The 25,306-nt window shown below is 35.2% G+C and overlaps 2 protein-coding genes across 2 annotated transcripts; both read left to right on the forward strand.

Moving 5' to 3' along the window:
- Nucleotides 1-612, forward strand: LOC142625120 (putative mitochondrial protein AtMg00310). The gene has a single exon (XM_075798822.1). The coding sequence runs from the start codon at nt 1-3 to the stop codon at nt 610-612; it is 612 nt and encodes a 203-aa protein (XP_075654937.1).
- A 19,561-nt stretch (nt 613-20,173) lies between these two features.
- Nucleotides 20,174-20,593, forward strand: LOC142625122 (uncharacterized). The gene has a single exon (XM_075798823.1). The coding sequence runs from the start codon at nt 20,174-20,176 to the stop codon at nt 20,591-20,593; it is 420 nt and encodes a 139-aa protein (XP_075654938.1).
- The last annotated feature ends 4,713 nt before the right edge of the window (nt 20,594-25,306 follow it).

The following is a 25,306-nucleotide window of genomic DNA, read 5'->3' on the forward strand; positions in this document are numbered from 1 at the left end:
ATGGCGGCCTTGGGTATACATGAAATTGTGAATTTTGAACAATACCTTGGGTTGCCATCATTGGTGGGTAGGAAAAAGAAAGAAGGCTTCAACTTTATCAAAGAGAAGGTGTGGAAAAAACTACAAGGTTGGGAAGGGAAACTCTTGTCTCAAGCTGGTCGTGAGGTGCTCATTAAAGCAGTAACACAAGCCATCCCAACTTATGCTATGGGTTGCTTCAAAATACCTTTGGGTCTTTGCCATGAAATTGAAACCATGATCAAGAAATTTTGGTGGGGCCAAAAAGGAGAAAAAAGAAAGATCCATTGGTTGAAGTGGGAGGACCTAACAAAATCAAAATTGGAGGGAGGTATGGGGTTTAGGGCCATAGCAATGTACAATGACTCCTTGCTAGCCAAACAAGCATGGAGAATTTTGAAAAACCCGGACTCATTGCAGCACAAAGTTTTTAAGGCGCGCTTCTTTCCAAATTGTACCTTTATGGAGGCTAAATGCTCTAGTAGCGGCTCCCATGCTTGGAAGAGCATCTTACATGGAAGGGAAGTATTACTTAGGGGCTGCCAATGGAGGATTGGGAATGGGAAGGCAATGAGTATATGGCAAGACCACTAGCTGCCAAGGAAAAATATGCCTCAAGTTCAATCACCTAAGGTGGATACAATGGTTGATGCTAAAGTGGAGATTTTGATTAATGGAGACACAAGACAGTGGGATCATGGTTTGATAGATGGTTTGTTCACCCTAGAAGAAGCCGAGTTGATTAAGTCAATTCCACTCTCAAGGTACGCGGCTGAAGACAACTTATTTTGGCCATTTACTAGCAACGGAGTGTACACAAGCAAGTCTGAATACAGATTTTTGAAGGCTAAATCACAGACTGAATGGGATGAAGAGAAGCTAGCGCATGATAAGGTTTTGTGGCGGACAATTTGGTCTCTTCAGGTACCGAACAAAATTAAGAATTTGGTGTGGAGAGCTTGCAGAAACTCGTTGCCAACAAAAGAGAATTTGGTGAGGCGAACTATCATCGAAAATCCGACATGTGACCGTTGCAAACATGAACCTGAATCAGCTCTTCATGCTCTCTGGAATTGCAGCGAACTGGACGTGGTGTGGGAAGAAGAACCTTTTCAGAATTGCTGAAGACGATACACCTTTGTGGACTTCAAGGAATTGCTCTCATGGCTCATCACAAAGGATCACAATATGGAGTTGTTTGCGACGTCGGTGTGGTTAATCTGGACTCAAAGGAACCAGGTGCGTTTGAGCCAACCAAGCTTAAGTGTCAATTAGATTCCGTCGACGGCAAAGGAGCGTGTAGCTAAGTTTGTTGTGACCCAACCTGCACCTTCCATCACTCGACTTGATCCCATTTTATTTCGGGCTAAGTGGTGTCCTCCAATACCAAAAATGGTGAAGATAAATTGCGATGGAGCTATCTTCAAGGAGCAGAAAAAATTGGGCATTGGAGCAGTGATCTGAGACAGCAACGGCTTAGTCATGGCTTCTATGTCTAAACCCCTCTCACATCAGTACACACCCATGGAGATTGAAGCATTGGCAGCCTCATCAGCTCTTGAGTTTGATGCAGAGTTGGGCTTTAGCCGAGCAGTCTTGGAAATAGATTCTTAGGTGTTGTCAAATGCCTTGAGGAATAATAGCACTTATTTGTCTTCCTTTGGTTTATTAATAGAGGATATCAAATGTAATGCTAGGCTGTTTAATCAATTACTCTACTCTCATGTAAAGAGAGAGGGTAATAGGGTAGCGCATAACTTAGCAAGACATTCCATTAGCATTTTAGATTTTTCGATGTGGATGGAGTCTGTTCCACCGCCATTTGTTTCTCTTGTACTAACTGATATCGCTAGAATTTCTTAATAAAAGTTGGCCGTCTTCCTTCTATAAAAAAAAAAAGTACATTTTCAAACTCAAAAAACGTTGAAAAATGTCAAAGTTGGGAACCAATTGCTAAAGTGTCAATTGGCAGTTGATAAGTGCCGATCAACACTTCCATAGTGCAGATTGGCACATTCTCCAAAATGTTCTTTTGGTTCGTTTTCTTATTTAAAACTCATCCAAATCCATATTTTTTAGAGATAAGACCTACCCATTTTGTGTCTACTGATTTCTAAGTTAGATCTAGCTTATTTTCTAAGCTATACATACCTTTCTAAATAGAGGAGAACACCCATCATTCAACACCCCTCCCCTCTAACGTAAATTATTTTCTTGAAGCTCTCTAGAAGTTTTGTTCTTCACTAGATCAGACCTTTTTTTAGAGAACAAACCCTTCAATGCTCTCTTTTTTGTTAGTGATTTTTCTTTAAACTTTAGAGAGATCTCTTCTCTCTCATTTCTAAAGAAATTTCCCTATTAGTTCATTTAGGTTGGTTGGTTTTAATTTTCTCCACATGCTTTGATTGTTCATATGATTTCTCTGTATGCTTTATTAAGATCATTCACATGATTTCTTAACATGCTCATATTGCCATGATTAATTTGCGCACATGATGATTATATGAAATAAATCAAAAATTGTTCATGCATTAACATAAAATTAATTGTAGATCTAGGGTTAGATCTTTGATCTGATTTTTCTGATCTCTTTTCAAAATCTATATATTTTCCCACATCTAAAACCAATCTAAAGTCTATTTTCATAAAGCATTCCTTTTTATATATCTAATTACAGATCTAAAATCTCTTTTAAAAAATCATTCTCTTTTTCATAAATAAAAATCAGATCTGAATATATTTTTGTAAAGATGTTTTATGTTCATGATTAAAAATTAGATCTGAGATATTTTTGAATATTTTTCATTTAAGCATAGTTTTTAAGATAACAAAAACCAGATCTGCATTTTATCACCAAAACTCATTGTTTTTCATAAACAAACCATATCTGAATAGTTTTCATTAAAGCATAGTTTTCTATAGAATGAAATCATCTCTAAATATTTTTATATCAAAAGCAATTTTTTTTTTTTTTACATCTGAAACCATATCTGAATATTTTTTTTAAATAAAACATGGTTTTCATTAATAAAAATCAGATCTGAATTATAAAAAAATAAAAAAAATTTCTCATATATAGATTCATTTTTCCTTTTAATCAATTTCCAAAACTATCTTTCAAGAAATAGATCTATAAAATCTAAGCTTATATCTAATCTTAGATCTAGAACTAACATGTATATTTTGGCATTTTAAAATTGGCATATTGCATATTGTATGTTGGTACATAAAAAGTCATTTTAAGTCCAGAAGACCGGATTTTTCCAGGCAAAGCGAGTGTCTAATACCTTTCCACTCTGTAATTAGCCCCCAAACCTTAGATTTTAGTTCAAGATTAGTATTTTATCATTTTTTTTTTTTGTTTTTTTGTTTTAGGACAAAAGTTTTGTAACTTTTTACTTAAATTGTAACTAGGATCAAAGCGATGTAATTTTCTACCAATTGTAATATTCTTGATATGATGATATATATAGTGAAATTCATATGTTAAATTTTAGTTTTCTTATTTTATGTAAATAAAAATAAGTGGCGACTCCAAAATCAATAAAACCCCAAAGAGGTTCCACAAATACTCTTTTGAGAGTTTCCAGCACTAGTATCTCACATTTATATATATGTTACTATGCAAAAAATTAATTCAATTGTATTGAGAGAAAGGGTTAGCTGCATAAAGAAATAGTACAAGACTAGTGCAAATACAATAGCTATATTCTTTGTGTGAGAGAGATAAGGGTGTACTTGGGGCTTGGGTCTTGGGTCTCATGTGAGAGTGTTTGTGTGCTACTATTGTAATCTCCTTATTTTATAGTGGAATATATTGCCGAATCATGTAAGTACTTAGTATTTATTTTTCTTCTCTCTTCTTTAATCTTGTGAAGTGGGTTTATTTTCACAAGTTTAAATAAACAACTCACTAAGAATAACTCTAGAAGCAACCTTTATGCTTTGTTTGATTTGAGGAAGAGTAGAGGGGAGTAGAATAAGGGGAGAGAGAGTAAGTTAAATTAACTTGTTTGGATCTTTTTTAACGGAGGAGGGGGAGGAATTTGGAGGGATTTAAAGAGGTTCTAACTACATCTAAACTCTCATTTTTAATTTTTTAAAATTGGAGAGATTTGGAGAGAGAGTAGAGTAAAAAAAATTCTTGACCAAATGAATTACCTAATTTATCCTTATCATATTAATAAAATCATTAGCTGATATTAAATTAATTTGTAAAAGGGTCATAAGGAGCATTAGCGAAGGGTAATTTGTAACATAATTTTTTTTTAATGCTGCACCAATGGCATGCACCAAAAAATTATTCAATATGTATAAATTGTTCGTAACGTTACAAATTATATTTTTACAAAACAAATTTTAACGTTAAAAAATTAATGACATGCACCAATTTTTTTATTTTTTATTTTAGTGCTGAACCAATGACATGCACCAAAAAAATTAATTTGTAATGTTAAAAATTAAAATTTGTAACATTAAAAATTAATGACCTTTTCATAAAACAATTTTCAACGTTACAAATTAATTATTACTTTACAAATTATATTTCAAAAAATTGACCGATTTTAGTTTGTGTTGATTTTTATTTTTGAGAAATATATATTCTACAATTAATCAACTACTTCTTGAACCTTTTTTGGTCGGTAAGGAGAAGCAATGTAAAGCAAAATAGTAATAATAAAACTGTGCTAAGGCATATAATTATTTAATCTAACAAATTAATCATATTAATCATAGGCCAATGTTGCAAGCCTATTTTCAAATAGGAGTAAATTTGTCTATTTAAATATATTTAATCTTTCCTCTCCTTCCCATCTTAATTTTTAAAACATCCAAACAAGAGGAAGGGTTAATTATTCCCCTCCCCCTCACTTAATTTTAAAAACATCCAAACAAAGTGAATGATAATTATTCTCTTCTACTTTCTTCCCCATTACTCTTTTTCCCTATACTCCCCCCTACTCTCCTCCCTCTCGAAACTTTCAAACATAGCATTAAGAAGGAACACTCGAGGGAGATGATTTTATGAAATTTTGCTCAAGAAAGTTTTGCTCTTGCATGGTTAGTAGCACAACTGCCTCTCCTATGCTATCCTTATTTGTGCAACAAATTCTGGTTTATATGGGAAAACATTAAAGCTAAAATGAGGCCCCGCAAGGTCAATTACTATTTTTCGCAATCTACAACCTTTCCATATGAGTTCGTTTGAATGATAAGAAAGCTTGAGCGAGTCTTTTGAAATTTTATTTGTTCCAAGTAACTTCTTGACTTGGCTCAAAACATAACCAAACTATTTGTGAAAAGTATAAATGGTTGGAGTTTTTTTAATAAAAAAAGATATTTGTAATTTATTTCCCCTTTAATTTTTTTTATAGCAAAATTTGACCATAAATGTGGACTAATTTATGGGGTTTTATTTGAGAGTTATAATCCTATTAAAATCGCAAAATTGGTAAATCTAATTTTTATGCATAAAAAATTTTATATTTAATTAATCCATTCAATATAATTTCAAATATAAAAAAATCAATATAATTTGAATTATAATTTAGTTATTAATTATTAACATAAATTTGTGAAGGGCTAAAATTTTTTAGCCATGCATATGATAAAGGAATAAATTATTCAAGTAAACATGTGAGGGGTAGAAAAAGTTTTCCCTCCAACAAATGTGATTGTTATTAGGTTCATGGTCTAAACTAAAACTTGACAATGGGTTTGAAGCATAGCCCAAAGGTTATCGGTGAAACTTTTGAGAAATTCACCTCTTTTTATGCTTTGGCCTAGGTTAGGAATGGCAAGGATTATGGGATGGCCCAAAACATATCCTATAGCAAACACATCAGCATAAACAAAAAAACCTACTGTAATAAAGAAATAGCCTAGCAATAAAATCTTCCAGCGGTAAAATATTTCGGCGATAAAATATTCTAGTAGTAAACTAAGACAAAACAAAATAAACTTCCAGCCATTAGTTATTTCATAAATTAAGGAGAGTGTTTACATCTCCAAAATCATCATCCATAGGATCCATCGAGAAAAAGTTCTTCAATATAACAACATAAGGGAAAAACTCTATAGTCACAATTACATTATAGCCTTCAATGGTAAAGGAATAAACAAACACTATGGGGTCCATTATAGCAAATAATGAAGAAAGCTTAGAGAGAGAGAGAGAGAGAGAGAGAGAGAGAGAGAGATTCCAACTAGTGTAGCAAGATCATTATTATGTCAGGGTTTGCTCTTGAATATAGTATATGTAGTGAGTAGTGAGGGTCATTTTTGTAGTATAAATAGTGAGAGAGAGTATTTAGCAAAGCTGCTAAGACTTTCTACTAGGGGATGGACAAGAGCTTATGAGTAGTGATGGGATGGGCATTTGTGAGTTAGGAGTTGAAGAGCTTAGTTTCTAAGTTGGAAACTAAGAACTTAGAAGATCAGAATCTCACTAAGAGCTTAAGAAGATAATTAGAGGGAGAGGAAAATAGAGCAGTTTATGAAAGATTTGTTCTTCTCTATTGGTGTGCTTTGAGGTGTTGATGAAAAGCTCTATATATAGTTGAGTTTAAGGAGCTGTTTAGCAAATAATCTCAGCCAAAATCTATCTCAATCTTTAGAAAATCATTCCTAAAATTTGACCAAGAATAGTATATTCAGCTTTAAGGTGTTCTTGTTGTTTTGGGTAATAGCAGTTGGAGTTCTAACTTAGCATTAAATGTTGGATTGTCTTCAGGTAATGAGATTAGAGCATATATTTAGGCTAATGATCTTGGTAATCTGCTGCAAGTGTCAGAGTTCCAACAAATTGTGTCACCCAAGCCAGGTTTCAATTTTGAAATCCTCTGTTGGAAACTCAATTGGAGATCTTCTTAGTGCTCTCCAAACCACATTTCCCTAAATTTCCCCATTCGAGTTCATGTACTTGATTTATGAACTAGAAAATATACATTTTTGGCAAGGTAGTGAGCTATTCATAAGTGATTTCAGAAGCTTCCAAGGTCTAGTTATGGCTGTCGTTTGTTCCTTGGTTGAATGTGTTGGAGAAGAGAGAGAGCATGGCTGGCTTTAGCCATCACAGCTTTATGTCTTGTCAGTAATCATGAAAATTAGCTTGCCAAGGAAGGGTTTGAGCTTAGTTTGACATGTGTCCCTCTAACCTGATTTGACAAGCTGAAGGTTATTATAGTGGGTCCCAGCTATTAGTCTAGTTGTGCTAATTTGACAAGCTAAAGGTGATTACAATGGGTCCTAGCTGTTAGTCTAGTTGTCCTGAAACTTGACTTGTGGCTGGTCTAATCATTTTAGTTATCCATGTGAGCTTTAGTTGCTGGGATTTGGCACATGGGTTGGATTGTTTTGGCTGGGCCTTGTTGTTGGGCTTCTTAAGTTTGTTTATCCCTACAAAATGAATAGTTCCCATGGGTTTGTAATATACATGGACTTTTGTAGTTGTAATAATTTATGGAAAAAAAAAGTATAATTCCCATAAATCTTGTAGGAGAAATAGTTTTGAAAGATGGGTAATATGTCATAAGTAATTTATGTTTCCCATGAGTTAGAGAATTTAGTACATCAAAATATGTTTTTGCCAAAAACTAGTTTTGGGCTTTGAGCATAATATAATTCTTTTGGCAAATAATATTTGGGCTTTTGTAGAATAATTGTTTGCCCAATAGTTTTGAGTTTTTTAATAAAGGTGCCCAAATAGTATTGGATTTTTTGTAAGAGTTGTCAAAATAGTATTGGTCTTTTTTGTAAAAGTTGCTAAAATAGTATTGAGCTTTTTGTAAAAGTTGCCAAATAATATTGGGCTTTTTGTAAGAGTTGCCAAAATAGTATTTTGACTTTTTGTAAAACTAGTCGCTAACCCATGCGATGTACAGAAGAGTTAAGTAAAAATCTTAAATTTTCACTTTGCTTTATTTCTTTGCTATAAGTAATCATTTGTTCTACCTAAAATTTATGCTAAAGATAACATTAATATATAATTATTCCCAATACCTAGAAATCATACTCAATAGGACTATTATTTTTTTTAAAAGATTAAAGAAATTGTTAACAAACCTGGAGTAACACTATTGTAAGTTATTAAAATGTAGAGGGAATAATGTAAATAATCTAATATAAAAAGATTAAAGAAATTTTTAACTAAACCTTAAGTAGCAGTTATTAAAATATAAAGGGAATAATGTAAATAATCTAATATCACTCAACCTATTTTATAATTTTAAAAAATCAATCAATGAGTACCGCTGAAGAGAAAGTGACGTGAGGTTGGAAACTACGTTATATATAAAAGTGGGAAATTACTTGGGTAAAAAGAAGGTTCAAATTCCTATATTGCATAAGTCCAATCAATATTTTCCTTTTTTTTTTCTTGCTCCACCGTTTTTTTTTTTTATTCTCTCATCTTTATCTCTTTGTTATTTCTTTTTAGAGAAATGATATGTTCACAACATTTTTACAACAAATTCTAAGTGGCAGGATGTTACTGGTTGTTATTGTTAGGAAAAAAAAGTAATCTTAGTGTTAGGTTCAAATTTGAACCAATAACAACTAACCACCTATGATTTGTTGTAAAAATATTGTAAAAATATTGTGGACGTAGCACCTCTCTTCTTTTTACTCTTATCTTGGGTTGTTCTCATCCACACATTTAAATTATTTTTACTTTCCCAATACCTTGACTTTTCTTTCCCATTGGCTACACGTACAGATGTTCTATTCTTCATTCTCATCCTCACAAATCTCTTCCTCTACCTTCGACTCAGTCTCTTCATTCTCTTCCTCACAAATTAGTCTCAGTCACAGAAACAATAAAAATGCAAGATTTTTTATTTTATTTTTTTTAACATATTGCGTTGTCATTGTGCTCCTTTCTTCTTCTTTTTTTCTTTTTTTTTTTCAAAAGATTTTGCAAAGGCATTCATCTCAACGTTTTGACTAATCACATGGTAGTTGAGGCTTCAACAATAGTGATAAGGTGCTGTGAGCCTGTAAAATACTAATTAAAAAAAAAAAAAAAAAAAATCTTCCTTTTTTTATTTTTTATTTTCTCAACATCAGATCTCTTGTCATCTTTATCGTATATTATGGTTCTTTTTTCAGTTTTTGCAATGATCTAAGTTTTGACATAATGGGCATTTCAGGGGCATTTCAATTCTTTGAGTTTCTCTTACAAATATTGTCATATGTTACTTGATATATCCTATTGTCACCCTAATACTTCACTTGTATTTAATACCCAAATTTTCTTTTACCATACAATTTTTTCCTTTACCATACATTTCAGAAAAGGTATCTGACCTTTAAATTTTCTTTGACACTTTGCTGGCCGGTGTTACTGAAAAGAGAAGTCCTTGCTAATAGGAGAAAATTTTCATGGAGAAATTTGTTTGAAAGTTGTCCACAGAAAATAAATTTCGGAGAGAGGGAGAGAGAGGGAAAGAAGAGCGTACAAAGATAAAGATAAAAGAAGGAAGTGATGTATAATTTATAAAAACTATCAAACGTTGTGTCTATAGTTTAGTATAGGTAGTTGGGCTTTTAAGGGGTGTATATATGGCAAAAAAGAGTCAAAATATTTTGTAACTACGATTCAAAAGACAAAACATTTTCTCTAATTTACTATAGATGATTGATTCAATTGATACAATGGTTCAAAAAAATGAAAATATCGCTAAAATTTCCATAAAATGAAAAGATACAACTGTTCAGGTTTTTTTTTTAAATATACACGGTGGCATTAATCTATGTAGTCACGTGGCGCAATAAGTAGTAAGTCTTGTCAACAATGCTTCGCACAACTAAATACTAACACACTGTTCACTTCTGTACTTCTCCACTGCCAAAACACGTCAACAAAAAGTCAAATATTTTGACTATTAGTTTTTTTTTATTTGAAAAAAAATACTAACACACACAGGGGAAGAGGGATAAGACAAGGGAATACATTCACACGCCAACACCAAAATTGCATGTTGTAGTTAATGTCACAGAGCAAGTGATAAATCATTTCTCAATATCACACCTTACCGATGTGGGATAACTTTATAACACTGAGTATCTTTTTTTATTTGAAAAACAATACTAACACACACACACACATAGGGGAAGGGGTATGAGACAAGGGAGTACACTCACACGCCAACACTAAAACTGCATGCAGCAGTTAGAGTACTGTAAATTTTGAGATTTTGTAAAAATATTGCCGTATAGCAATGAAAAGAGTGCTGTGTAGCAACGAGTTTTGTAAGAATACTGTGTAGAAACGAGCTTTGTAAGAATGCTCATTTTATTTATATATATGTATTTAACCTCAATTGGTTAAATACATTATATAATATATAATCTCTCTCTCTCTCTCTCTCTCTCTCTCTCTCTCTCTCTCTCTCTCTCTCTCTCTCTCTCTCTCTCTCTCTCTCTCTCTCTCTCTCTGTCCCTCTCAAAATGAACTTAGTTGAAGGTTACCTTAATCAGTCTTCACAACCTAGGTAGGGAGTGCATTAAGAGCTGGGCAAAAGTTTGAACTAATCAGTCTTCACACCCTCAATATTTATGTATTTATATTACCCACACGTAACTAGGACGTAAACATTCTGCCCATTAGCCTCTCTGTGTTTGTAATAAGGTCATCATTTTTGCATTGAGGGTTTGTAATGATTCGGTGTATTATTATTAATTCGTTCATATAAGGGTCACCTTCTCCTTTGGACATAATGTTTATTAGGGCTGTCCAGACAACCCGCAAGACCGACCCACCCGGCCAAACCGACCGGAACCGAACCGTCCGCCGCCCGATCCGACTACTCCGGCGGTCAACGGCGGGTCCTCACTTTACAAAACCGATTCCGGCGGATCGGGTGCGGGTCTCTTCCTCCAATACCCGAGCCACCCGACCCGACCGCCATATATATGCTAGGTGATCTAAAATCTTCAGTTCTCACTCTCAGACTCAACTCTTCCTCTCACGATCTCTGCTACCCTTCACCGATATGACTCGTCTTCGATCTATTCCTCTCCATCGTCGACCTATGCCTCTCCATCGTCGATCAGCGCTCTTCGTCGTCGACCTCCGCTCTTCGTCCCAGCTTGTTTCATCTTTTAGGTTCGTTTTGCTGTGGATTTGTGGATCTGTTTTCTGGGTTTTGTTCTTTGGATTTGTAGATGTTTTTTGGGTTTTTGTTCTTTGGATTTGTGAATCTGTTGTTTAGGTTTGTAGATCTGCTCTTTGGGTTGTAAATCTGTTGATTTTGTTCTTCAGGAATCAAACTTTAGTGTTTGATCTGTGTATTTCGGTCGAAATCAAAGCCGACCGCCGCCCGTCCGCTGCCCGATCCGACCCGACCGGTGGCTGTTCGCGGTCGGCGGCGGGTCTGAAAATTCTCCACCCGATCTGACCGGGTCGGTTGCGGGTTGGGCACAAACCCGACCCGGACCGACCCGTGGACAGCCCTAATGTTTATGTCCTTTCATTCAGGCACTTAGTGGGTTTTATTATATAATTTAATAAATCCTTCAATCTTTATATCCACCGTGGCTAATGGGCGGAATGTTTACGTCCTAGTTACGTGAATGAATCCTTTAATTATATTAAAATGTTTTTTTTTCAAACTACACCGTCCACTAGTTCTCCTTTAATTATATAAAGGACATAAACATTCTCAAATAATTTTTTTCTTTGCTTATTTATTTTCAATATTATTTTGGTTTCTGTTTAGAGACCAAAATAATATTTTATCCTTGAATTTTTGAAAGAAAATAAATATTCATGGAATAAAGATTACATAAAAATTGATATCATTAAAAATACATTTATCTCGTAGATCGGTGCGGTTTTACGAAGTGTCAAAGCACAGTTCACTCGCGTTGATCAATCAAAAGCTTTGCCACCACTCCTTAAGGTTACTTGTTGTATCATACACTTCTTGCATTGTTTCCCACGCTTCATACCCCCCCCCCCCCCTTTTTTTTTCTTTCCTCTTAAGGTAAGGTAAAGGGCCAGGCATGGTGGGGTAGGAGCATTATGTCGAAAATCTTTTTGGCTTGACCAAGACGTCTTATGTCCTCCAAGTTGCACAGCGTTTTAACCGAAAGAACTTCTTGCACAATTCATGTGTTTCTGGAGGACTCAAAGGAATAGTCCTGGCAAATTCTAGGCTAGACATTGGTCTACATGATACTTATTATGCGGTTGCAAATTTCTATTATGTACTATTTGTGGGAGCCGTTTTTGTTTTATTTGCAGGATTTCACTATTGGGTGAGTAAAATCTTTGGTCAGACATACCCTGAAACTTTAGGTCAAATCCATTTTTGGATCACTTTTTTTGTGGTTAATCTGACCCTCTTTCCCATGCATTTCTTAGGGCTTTGTAAGAGTGCTGTATAGCAATAGGCTTTAGGGTGCCATGTAGCAATGAGCTTAGTAAGAGTGTTTGGGCCTTTTGGGTTTTTCCCACAAGATAAATGAGTTTGGGCTTTTATAAAGATGGTATAATTTTGTTGCTCAATTTTGGTAATGGTATGAGAAGTATTTGTATGGGCCCAAGTTGGATAATATAGGAAATATTTGTTAGAGTCTAAGTTGGGTAATATATGGAGAATATTTAGGTAATATGTGAGAAATATTTGTGAGGGCGGCAATATGTGGGAAATATTGGATAATTTGTGAGAAATATTTGTGAGGATCCAAGTTGGTAATAATATGAAAAATATTTGTGAGGGCCCAAAATAATTTATGGGGCTTGTATGAGCATTTTTGGTGAGTGGGCTAGGGAAATTAGGACATGAAAAATTGTACCTCAACAACATGTAAACAAGATCGAACTTATTAGACAAAAATGCGAAACATGTTTAACATGCAATTTAGCTTGAAGATGAGCATGAACTTAGCTTTTGTTTAAAATAAATTAATGAATTAATCTTACACTTTTAATGCTCGGTTTGGTTCCAGTTGTTTATAACCCGAAATATATTCTATCAAAACTCCACATAAAAATCTTTTAGATCCCATTTTGAATGATATCTAACTCTCTTCTCTTGCTTTCGTCTTAATATTCTGATTAAAGTTGCATCTTTAGTGTATAATTGTTCTAATTATTCTCGTGAAAGAGACTAATGAGGACCAATTGGCTACTTTTTATTCTTGAATAAAAGATGGGAGTTTTATTGATAATGTTCTTAACAAGTTAAGAAAGTAAAATCTTAAAGATTTAAAAAAAAAAAAAAAAAAAATTTATCCAAGGGCTGGGATATGAAAGTTAATTTTTGAACTTTCAATCATAGCTATTAAGAACTACTACTGATACACGAGATCCAAATAAATTCTTTCTTAAAGATGTGATTTGCATTCTCATAAAATAAGATTGAACTCTTAATCTTAGGTGTTTTTTTTTTTTTAAATTTTTTTTTCCAAGTTGATATCTTCTTTGTCTAATTCTCTATCTATCTCTCTTTCTCACTCTGGGCTGCGAGTGGGGTAGTAGCTTCCGACTGATTCGCATTTGGGTTTACTGTTATGTTTGCCTTTTAGAGAACTCTTTAGTTTACAAATCAGAAGATAGGATAACATCTTTTATGTATTTTCTAAGCATTTCATTTATGAAGTACTCACAGCATCATAGACAAGCCAATCATAAAAATCAAAGGGTGATTTTTGTGATTCTAGATTTTCACTAGGTACTTTTTTTGTTGGTACTATTATTTTCTAAGTTGTTTAACTTCCATTCATCAAATTGAGTTTTTTGGCTGTAAAATTTGAGTTCCATGGGAAACAGGAAACGGTAATGGACAAATGCTATCACTTTGCAATCCAAAATTAGGTATGTGCAACAAAATTCATTAATCCTTTTCTCTCTCCCTGATTTTATCATCAGTTTTTTAGTTAACTAATTTTTTTAAGATATTCTAGTCTCTATTTGTATTAGGTATTGTTGATATGCATTATTGTTTATCTTTTCCTAGTTCTAATTTGTCAGGGTATTATCTTCTAGGTTTTGTATCGGCTATTGAATGCCAACATTTTTTTTTTTTAATTAGTTTGTTTTTCTTTTAACCTTAGTGGCAGCAATATTCCTTTGAAATCAATGCACAAGGGAGATGATCCAGAAGAGTTTAGGCAGTTGGATGAGATATTCTTCATTATTAACTATCCTGGATATCAACTTTTATAGTCTATTGGGAAGAATTGTAGTTAAAATACTAAGTTCATTGAAGTTAATGTGGAAGTGTCTCTGTAGACTTCAAGAATAATTGATTTATTGATTTTGAAAACTAATTGAAATTTGTTTTAATATTTGTTTTTTAGTATAATATAGATTTTGTAATATGTGGTTCTTTAAAGTCTGTGCATGGTTGTGGTTTTTTTTTTTTTTTTTTTTTTAAATTTTTTTTAATTTTTAATTTATTTTAATAAAGAGAAAAACCTTATTTTAAGGGTTGGAACACCCTCAAAAAAAGGTTATTATACATTTATTTATTTTTAAAATTTTCAAGGGTTGTCAATCCTCCATAACGATAAAGCAATTGTTTCAAGGGTCAATAGGCGGTCAAATTTATGTTTTGAATGTCATGCAGGCCGTCAAAATTTATTTTTGTTTCAAAAGTTATCAGGGTCATCTAGAGTTTCAAAATAATCTTTTTGAGGGATTTTCATACTTTTCTCGAAAAAACCAACTTTTTTTTTTCCTTTTTTTGTAACGAGAGGCACTTCGTTCCCTAGTATTTCAAATAAAGCACATGTTATAATATTTTCTTAATTTAAAAAAGTTGAAGTTGACCTAGGACCAATTGAATGATATGGCAAGCTCAATATTATAAAAATGTCACCAACCCCTCAAATAAAAGGAGAAATAGGAGTTAGTAGCTAGTGCAAAATTTGTCTAATAAAGCATGACAACATAAAAATTCTTTGTGTGAAGTATGTAAACTACCAATGTTCGATGAATTATTTGTTTTTACAAAAAAAGGAAAAAACAATAAAGGTAAAGGTAAGATTAAAACATTAAGAAAAGAATATTTTGTTTTTTTTTTTTCAATTTTGTATTTAATAATAAAGCACGCGTAACTTCATAGGACTCATAATCTTCTATAGTTAAAGAACATACTCTCTCTCCCTTGCGTGGAGCTCTCTCTCTCGTGCACTCACGAGGTTCTCCCTCCCTTGGATTGTGCGAAGGGTATTGTCTTTTACTTTTCTTTTACTATCGCTGATGAGATGGCTGATAGTACGGACAAACTGAAGCTAACATCTGAAGAGGAAGAGATTATAGCTATACCTGATGAAGGAAGATTAGAAGCAATTGAGAGTTGCAATCTAAGTTTGATCAAACATTTTTTAACGTGTAAGTCCTTTAACAAGATGGCTGCAAAGAATACGATTAGGAGGGCTTGGGGAGTTGATGATGATATGCAGATTTTAGAAGTGGGGCTGAATCTTTTCCAATTCAAATTTCATTTAGAATTTGAGATGGATAGGATTTTTAGAGGTGGTCATTGGTCTTTTGATAATAAGCTTCTTATGTTGCAAAGATGGAAGAAGGGATTGCCTGTGGGAAACATAAAGGTGGTGACTGCATCGCTTTGGGTTCAAATATGGGGAGAGCCGTTTGATATGATTTCTCCTTAGGTTGCTAAACAAGTTGGAGGCTGTTTGGGCAGGGTGGAAGAAGTTGAATGGAAGAAAAGGAAGGATGATGTTAATTTCTTTATGCGAGTTAGGGTGGCCTTACCAATATGAAGCCCATTCGAAGAGGAGGGTTTATTGCTAGATCGAATAAAGAGCGTTATTGGGTGGATTTTAAATATGAGAGACTACCTATTTTCTGCCATTATTGTGGTATCTTAGGGCATGATCTGAAGCATTGTGCAGCACACTATGTAATGGAGAAGAATGGTGGAAGCGTGGAGTATCAGTATGGAGATTTTCTTAGGGCTTTAGGGGGTCGTGCAAAAGTTTCAACTAATCAATTTACTAGTAACAAATCCAGTTCAGTGGAGGGTGTAGGCAGTGGTTCTATGAATTTTTCTGATCTGATGGTGCATGGCATGAAGGAAACGGCGGCAAGAGAAGAAGGTTCAGGAAACCCTAGAGTGGACGATAATGCTGTTGCCATGAATTTAGGGAATGTAGCGGGAATTATGCGGGATAATGGAGTTGACCATGTAAATGTGAAGGAAGTGGACTCTGGGGTAGTGTATTTTAATTTGAGTGTATTGCCAACTTTAAAAGATAATGCTGAATCGCATAAGGGTATTGAGGAGGGTTTTGTGTTGTCTAATTCAGAGGCAGTGCAGGATGAATTTAGGGTTGATGGGAGTGTGGATAATTCATTCTCTGTTGTTAATAAAATTACAGATGAACCTGGGCCATCTTCTACTAGGCCCAAAACAACATGGACATGTATCAATAGGATGGACTTTGGGCTTGGTGATTTAGCAAGGGCAATAGCACTACCATCACTTACAAAGAGAGACACACGGGTAGCCAGCAGTGGACAGAATAAAGAACATGAGACTAAGAGAGGAAGAGTGGAAGGTATTGATGTTGATATATCGGCGGGGGTGGAAAACCACCCTTGCCGGAAGCAATGAGGCTAATAATTTGGAATTGTCAAGGACTTGGGAACCCTTGGACAGGTAGAAGCCTTTGCAAAATTGTGAGGGAATAAGCTCCCACAGTTTGTTTTATTTGAGAATCTTTATGGTAATTTGCCTTTTCAAAATAAGATTATTGTTAAGCATCCTAATGCTGGTTGATGATTAGCATTTTTGTGGAAGAATACTATTAATTTGGAGATTATTAATTATACTGCAAACCATGTTTTAGTAGTGGTAACAGAGGAGGATGGGTTTAGATGGTTCTTGACTGGTTTTTATGGATGGCCGAAGGCACAAGAGAAAGAGAGATCTTGGAGATTATTAGACCATTTGAAAACTTTTGTGGATGGACTGTGGCTAGTGATAGGGGATTTTAATGCTGTTTTACATGCTTTAGAGAAGAAAAGCAGAAGGCCACCACAAACTTCACAGGTTGATGCTTTTAGGGAAGCTTTGGAGTCTTGCTAGCTTCAAGATCTTGGATTTAAGGGTTATCCATATACATGGAATAATAAAAGACCAGGGGAAGAAAATACAAAAATTAGGTTGGATAGAGGTGTGGCCAATGAAGCTTGGATAAGGAAGTTCCCATTGAGCAGAATTACACACTTATCAGCACATGCATCGGATAATTTACCATTGTTGTTGCAGGTACAACCTTTTAACCATCAGAGGCAGAGAAGGGAGAAAAGCTTCAAGTTTGAGGAGTCTTGACTGTTGATGGCTGATTGTGAAGACACGATGAAAGAGGCATGGGGTAGAGACATTATTGCCACACACGGCCTTGAATCCATTAAGAAGAAAATTCAAACGTGTGGAGCAGAACTACTAAATTGGGGTTCGGCTAGGACTGATCTAGATGTTAAAGCAATTAAAGAAATTCAAAAAAGGTTGGACCGATTGAATGAAGAAGTCTCTGCAACCACCAAGGTCGAGTATTTGGAGTTGAGCAAAAAGATGGATGAGCTTCTCCAAAAACAAGAAATTTATTGGGCTCACGGTCTAGAGTTCCATGGTTGAAGCATGGTGATAAAAATACAAAATTCTTTCACTCTAAAGCTACACAAAGAAGAAGGAAGAATCACATTAGGGGTATAAAAAATGCTCATGGGCAGTGGGTAGAGGAAATAGAAGATGTGATGGAGGTAGCTTCAGATTATTTTCACACTATTTTTCAGGTAGGAGCTGATGATTAGATGGAGGAGTACTTGAATGCTATTCCAAATAGGGTGACTAAAGATATGATGGTGATCTTATCTAGTGAATTCACTACCGAAGAAGTCAAAGTGGCCTTATTTCAAATGGGACCTACCAAGGCCCCTGGACTCGATGGTATGAATACTCTTTTCTATCAAAAATTCTGGCATATAGTGGGTGATGATGTTGTTTTTGCTGTTTTGGATTTTTTATAAAATGGTGATATGTTACCTGAGATCAATCACACAAATATTGTTCTTATTCCTAAAGTGAAAGTTCCAGAAGAAATGTTTGATTTTAGGCCAATAAGTTTATGCAATGTAATTTACAAGATTATTTCCAAAGTCTTGGCAAATAGGTTGAAACAGGTACTTCCACATATTATCTCACCCACACAAAGTGCTTTTGTATCGGGAGGATTGATTAATGACAACGTCATGGTGGCCTATGAGACATTACATACAATGCATGCTAGGCAGAAGGGCAAGAAAAGGACTGTGGCATTGAAGTTGGATATCAGCAAGGCCTATGATCGTGTGGAATGGCAATTCCTTCAAAGGATTATGGAGAAAATGAGGTTTCCAACAGTATGGATAGAGAGGGTGATGAGTTGTGTTACCACTCCATCCTTCTCTATTTTGGTGAATGGCAAACCCTATGGTATGGTACATCCTTCATGGGGAATACGTCAGGGAGATCCACTTTTACCGTATCTTTTTCTGTTATGTGCAAAAGGCTTTATAGCTTTGTTGGTAAAAGCAGAACTGGAAGGGAGGATAAAAGGAGTTTCTATTTGTAGAGGAGCATCCAGAGTTACTAACTTATTGTTTGTAGATGATTCTCTGTTGTTTTTTTAGGCTATATAGAATGAAGGGGAGGCCATTATGGAGATTCTTCAAACATATGCAAAGGCTTCAGGTCAAAGTATAAATCTGGAGAAGTCCTTTGTTTATTTTAGCACTAACACAATAGGAGCTCAGAGATAGCAGATGTTGCAAATTTTGGGTGTTAAGGAAGTGATGAAATTTGTTACTTACCTAGGGCTGCCAACCTTGATTGGAAGGGCTAAGTACCACACATTTTCTTATTTAAAAGACAGAATATGGAAGAAGCTGCAAGGATGGAAAGGAATGCTATTATCTAGAGCTGGGAAAGAAATTCTCATCAAGGTAGTTGCTCAATCCATACCAACATATACCATGAGTGTCTTCCAACTTCCTATGAAATTATGTGATGAACTGAACAATTTATGTGCCAAATTTCGGTGGGGTCAAGTAGGGAATGAAAGGAAAATTCATTGGAAGAATTGGGATAAGCTTTCAACTTCAAAGATAGAGGGTGGTATGGGATTTTGGGATTGGAGAGATTTTAATCTAGCAATGTTGGCTAAACAAGGTTGGAGAATGATCCAAGACAATGACTCCTTGTTATCCAAATGTTTCAAAGCAAGGTATTTTCCTAGATCCTCCTTTCTCGAGGCTAAAGAATCTTTTGGATGTTCTTATGTGTGGAGAAGTTTGATGGCTGCACTTCCTGTTCTTAGATCGGGTTATTTTTGGAGGGTTGGTAATGGGTCTTCCATACGTGTGTTAGGGGATAAATGGATCCCTAATTATCCCACAAACAAGGTTCTTCATCCAAATCATGAGCTGGTTGGAGAGATGGCTGTTTCAGAATTAATTGATCCGGAATTGCATGTTTGGAGAGGTGATTTGATTATGTCATTGTACCATAGAGAAGATGCCGATGCAATTTCCACCCTTAGCAGAAGGGCTGTTTCGGACTCAATCATTTGGCTGCACAACAAACATGGAAAGTTTTTTGTTAAATCTGCATATAAAGTAGAAAGAAGATTACGAGATGATGGGAATAAGGCTGAATCTTCAAGGGGCTGTGTTGGGAAATTCATCTGGCCAGTCTTGTGGAAGTTGTGTATACCAAACAAAATCAAAATTTTCGGGTGGAGGACATGTAATGACATTTTGCCTACAAAGTGCAATCTAGTAAAAAGAAGAGTTATTAATAAAGACAAGTGCCAAATTTGTACCAGGGAGGCGGAATCAACAGTCCATGTCTTATGGGGTTGTGCTGCGGTGCAAGATGTGTGGACAAGAAGCATACCGAAATTGCAAAAGGGAGTCCCAGATTTTAGGGATGTAGTGCAGCTGATGGAGCATTTGGTGGACAGGCTTTCAACTGAAGAACTGGAACTGTTTTGGGTGTAATGTTGGCTGGTATGAAATCAACGCAACTGTGTTCTATATGGAGGGATGTTGTAGAACTCGACCAGCCTTAACAAGAGGGCAGAGAAGTTTTTGGAGGAGTTTAAGCAAGCCCAAGTGCATCTGAATGTCAGCCCGATGGAGCAACCAAGTGGTGAAGTTTGGCAACCACCTCCACCTACAGAATACAAGTTAAACTTTGATGCAGTGATATTTTCAGGGATGGAGAAATCTGGTATAGGTGTAATAATCATAAATGAGAAGGGCGAGGTTATAGCTGGTATGTCTGCTATTGGGCCGAAGGTGGATACAAGTGAAGAAGCTAAACTCCTTGCGTGTAGAAGAGCCATTAAATTTGCAGTGGATGCTGGTTTCACTAGACTAATAATAGAGGGAGATAATACCAATGTTATGCATGCAATTTCTTTAGATGTGGCTAACTTTTCATTCTTGGGCAATGTGGTAGGTGATATACGCCATTTGATTTCTGGGTTGCAGTGGGCTACAACTAGTAAGATTAGGCGGGGAGGTAATAAGGTAGCGCACGTTCTTGCTTAACATGCTAGAAATTTAGAATATGATTTGTTTTGGATGGAGGATTCTCCTCCACCAGCTTTGGAAGCCTTGTATCAGGATTTGGTATTATTATGATTGAATGAATGATGTTTCCCTTTTCAAAAAAAACTTCATAGGACTCAAAAAAGAATAAGAACAAAGAAAGTTCACAGCTAGGCAAAAATTAATTGATAAGAGAACAAATGGTTAACCTGGCAGATGAGAAAATTGGGTAAAGAGAATATGGAGATTTGAATCCATAATTGATGCCAAGTCAAAACATACACGAAGATGATTGGCCAAAAGGTAATGATATAAATGATAAATGGAAAATACTTACAAATGCCTTTAGGACAATGGTTAATAATTTATTTTTTTTAAAATATTATTAGAAAAAAAAACAATTAATATTTTGACAGTTTTTTTCATTTCTCATAAAAATTGTGTCAAAACTTTCCTAAAATAGATTATTAACCATTGCTCTAAGGACACTCATTAACATGACCCAAAAACTATTGCAACTCAAATATCTTTTTAATTATTATTGGACTAAAACTCGAATATCTTTTTAATTATTATTGAATTAATTAATACAATTTGTTTTTTTTCTCCCATACCATGCATAGTAGTAGCCCAAGCCCAATTCTTTGCATTTTATAAAAAATAAAAAAAGAAGAAGAAAAAAATCCTAGCACTTTCCTATTCAAGTTTTCTCTTGGATCCACCACCGTTTTTCTCCCCGTTCCCAACATTTATTTTATTATTATTTTCATTTTATTTTTCTGTTGCAGGCCTAATGCAAATACAAATTCCTGATACAACCTTTTGTGTTCCACCAATTGTAACTTTCAATGTATTTATTTACTTTTTTTTTTTTTTTATAAAATTGTCAAAATTTAAAATGAAAAAAAATACATGACAAGTTTTAATTAATTAGTAAAACATAAAGTTAAACACAAAAAAAAAAGTATAGAAGATTTATGTTATTCAACTGTTCGACAGAAGTGAATCACCAATGCCTTTAATCACCACCAATCTCTATCTCGTCCAGAAAGAGGCAAAGAGAGACAAAAGTTTATTCCAATGCTGAGGAGAGGTATTGGACCAGTATAGACATGGCAAAACATGTCAAATTTTTTTGACTTGACCCGACCCGCATGACCCGAAAAATACTCGACCCGAACCCTATTTTTTTGACCCCGAAACAAAAACGGGTTGACCTGCGACCCGACCCGAGTTTTTTGCGGGTCAACCCGACCCAACCCGCGACCCGACCCGAACCTGAATCACTTTTTTAAAACTTTATTTTTTGATAAAAAAAAAGAAGTAAAATTAAGACAATAGTAGTTTAATTGTTTATTGTGAGCTTTAAGGAAACAATTGATACATTTACATATGCAAATTTAATTGAAAGATAAATAGTTGAGCATTCTGTAATGAGTAAAGATTTTTAGATATCAAATAATAAAGTACATGCCAAGATAATATGGTTATAGTAGAGTTAAAAATATAGATTTAAAATTGTAGACATGTGTGAGAAACATTTACAAGTGTAAAAATAGTGAAGCCAAAGTATCAAATTAGCATAAATTATGAATGCTTAGACTTATTTTTTAACAATTTGTGTCCAAAATAAACGGCTTTTTAAAATAAATTATGATATTTTCTAGAGTGTGTGTTGCTTAACAATGATATGATATTCATAAAAGAGGCCATGTATAAATAAGTAAGCAATCAAATTTTAATGTATATCTCAAATTGAAATAGAGTGCCTACCACAATTGATAATAGATTATAAAATTAATTTTCAAGATTGAAAATTTCTTATATGTTTTTATTCTTTATCAAATGAGTTATCCAATAAGTCATCAGTAATTTTGTTTTATATTTTGGAATGTTGATATTTTGTAGAAATAAAACATGTGTATTTGTTTTACTTATGTTTGTGTTATTTTGTTTTATATAGCAATGTTAGGATTTGTATAATTTTAAAATTATTGAATAAGTATTAATAAGTTTAACTGAATTTATTCTTGATATAAGTGGTGAAGTCAAAATAATGTATTTTACATCAAATAATTTGTTGCATAACTTTCTAAATGACAAATACATGTTGTTTTATTTATAAAAAAAAAAAAAATTCATGTGAAAAATACGGGTCAACCCGACACAACCCGACCCGACCCGCAACTCGATTGACCAGAACCCGTTTTTAACCCGCTTAAGATGACTCATTTTTGACCCGTGACCCGATTGACCTGCAACCCGATTGATTCGACCTGAACCCGACCCGACCCGACCTGCCCGTTTTACCGGGTCTAAACGAGTATACTACCGGTTGAAATCTGATATTTACTCTAGAATGGATGAAACAGACTTGAGATGGCTGGTATTTGAACTAATATAAAATGTCAGTATTTCTGTACGGATGTCGTAAATGATGGCTGTACAGTAGGAAATTGACTGACTCCCTCGGTTGTTATTCCCACGCTCTTTAACCTTCTTGTATGACTTCCTAAGCTTCCTTTGAGTAGCAAGCCTTCATTTGCCCTTTTTTCACTGACTATTTCTTTCTCCTTTTGGGTAACCATCTATCATGGCGAAAGAAACTTTGGCCTCTTTCCTCTAAATAGGAGATAAGCTTTATTTTGGGGTGGGCTTTTAAAGTCACAGTAATCTACGCCTAATGGGTTTCCTTTTTTTTTTTTTTTTGAAACCGAATCGATAGAAATTTTATTTCAAAAGCTAGTGTACAGGGTTTTAAACTAGACCAAACATCTAGCCTTTGGATGGGCCATCGGCAAACAGCATAGTCAAGTTGCGATGCCCCACAAGAGTTACTCTATACATACAATCCATAAAAGAATTATAAAACTCCCGCACTATAAGTCCCAGCTATACACGTTGTGCGTCATTTAAACGTTGATATTCCTCAAGCCATTTTAGTGCACTCTCAAATATGATCTTCGGATGGAGTTGGACCCTCTCAAAGTAGAATTTATTTCGAGCATGCCAAATCCACCGAGCTGTGGTTGCCCACTTCTCCAGCTCCGCGAGACTGAGCTTCTGCTGCATCTTCTGAAACAGGAGGAGGAAATCAATAGGCTCGTTGCATTTCTGGATACTTCCCTTGAATAACGCCCATACATTCCGTGCCAATGGACACTCCCACAACACATGGCTGACTGTCTCAGTCTGGTGATTACACAGTTCGCAGTGTTCTTCGATTCTGACTCATTTCTTGTGCAAGTTCTGCCTTGTTGGTAAACATCCTGAGCATGCCCTCCAAAGAAAAGTACGTACTTTAGGTGGCACATTCAGCTTCCATATTCTCTTCCATGTATTTCCCTGAGCTTGCACCAATGAATGTTCGGCCCGGTTTGGCTGCTGTAGGCGTAGCGCAACCTGGTACGCTGATCGAACCGTGGAAGTGTGAGCTTTATTTTCCATCCATACCAATCTGTCCTGTGTGGTTTGGTGGTTAAGAGGCATGGTGAGTATCGTCTCGCAGGTGTGTCTATCAAATGTAGCAAAAAGCTTCCCCCAATACCATTGCTTAGACTCCCCATTCATCAAGTCATGGACGGTCATATTCGCTGGTGGTGGATTGACGAATACCGGGGGGTGAGGTAGCCAATTATGGGTGACCATATATATTTTCCTACCATCCCCAATCTCCCATCGAGAGCCAGCATAAATGATATCTCTAGCAGCCAGTGGAGAGCGCCATACAAAGGATGGGTTATTCCCCAACTCGGCATCCAAAAATGAGGTGTTTGGAAAATACCTTGCCTTGTAAACTCTATAAAATAGGGACCCATTGTTGTGAATTAGGTGCCATGCTTGTTTGGCTAGCATAGCAAGATTGAAAGCATGGATGTCCTTAAACCCCATTCTTCCTCTCTTCTTTGATGTACATAACTTGTTCCAACTTATCCAATGGATTTTTCTTTTTGCCCCGGTTGAGCCCCACCAATATCTAGCCAAAAGAGAATTGATATTGTCACATGTGGATTTAGGAATTGCAGATGGGTGAATATGGCAATGGAAACGATCACCACAACATCTTATTCTGTTATTATCAATGGGGAACCTATGGGTTTTATCTCTCCTTCAAGGGGAATAAAACAAGAGGACCCGCTTTCGTCATATTTTTTCCTATTATGTGTAGAAGGGCTTTCAGCTTTATTGAGAAAAGCTGAAAAAAATCGATCTCTCAAGGGAGTTTTGTCCAGTAAATATGGGGTACATATTTCACACCTTTAGTTCGCTGATGATAGTCTATTGTTTTGCCAAGCAACAGTTGATAAATGCCATAGATTGCTAGAATTATTGGGCAAATATGAAGGTGCATTTGGACAAGCAATCGACAGATTAAAGGCATCCATCTTCTTTAGCAAAAATACGAGGAAAGGGGTGAGAAATGAAATTCAGCAACTATTGGGTGCACGAGTCATGGCGGATTGTGAAAAGTATTTAGGCCTTCCAATGCCAAATGGGAAGTCAAAGGTGGGAACGTTCAAGGAATTACAAAAAAGGATCACAAAGAGGGTAATGGGATGGAAGAAAAAGTTTATCTCAAAAGCGGGTCGTGAGGTCCTCATCAAAATGGTGGCTCAAGCTATCCCAACCTATTCCATGAGTTTATTAAGGCCCAATTTTATCATTATGTTTCGCAAAAAACCCCACTCAACTCGGTCATAGGCTTTGCTGATA

Source organism: Castanea sativa, chromosome 2 (assembly GCF_040712315.1).
Source record: "Castanea sativa cultivar Marrone di Chiusa Pesio chromosome 2, ASM4071231v1".
Classification (NCBI taxonomy): Eukaryota; Viridiplantae; Streptophyta; class Magnoliopsida; order Fagales; family Fagaceae; genus Castanea; species Castanea sativa.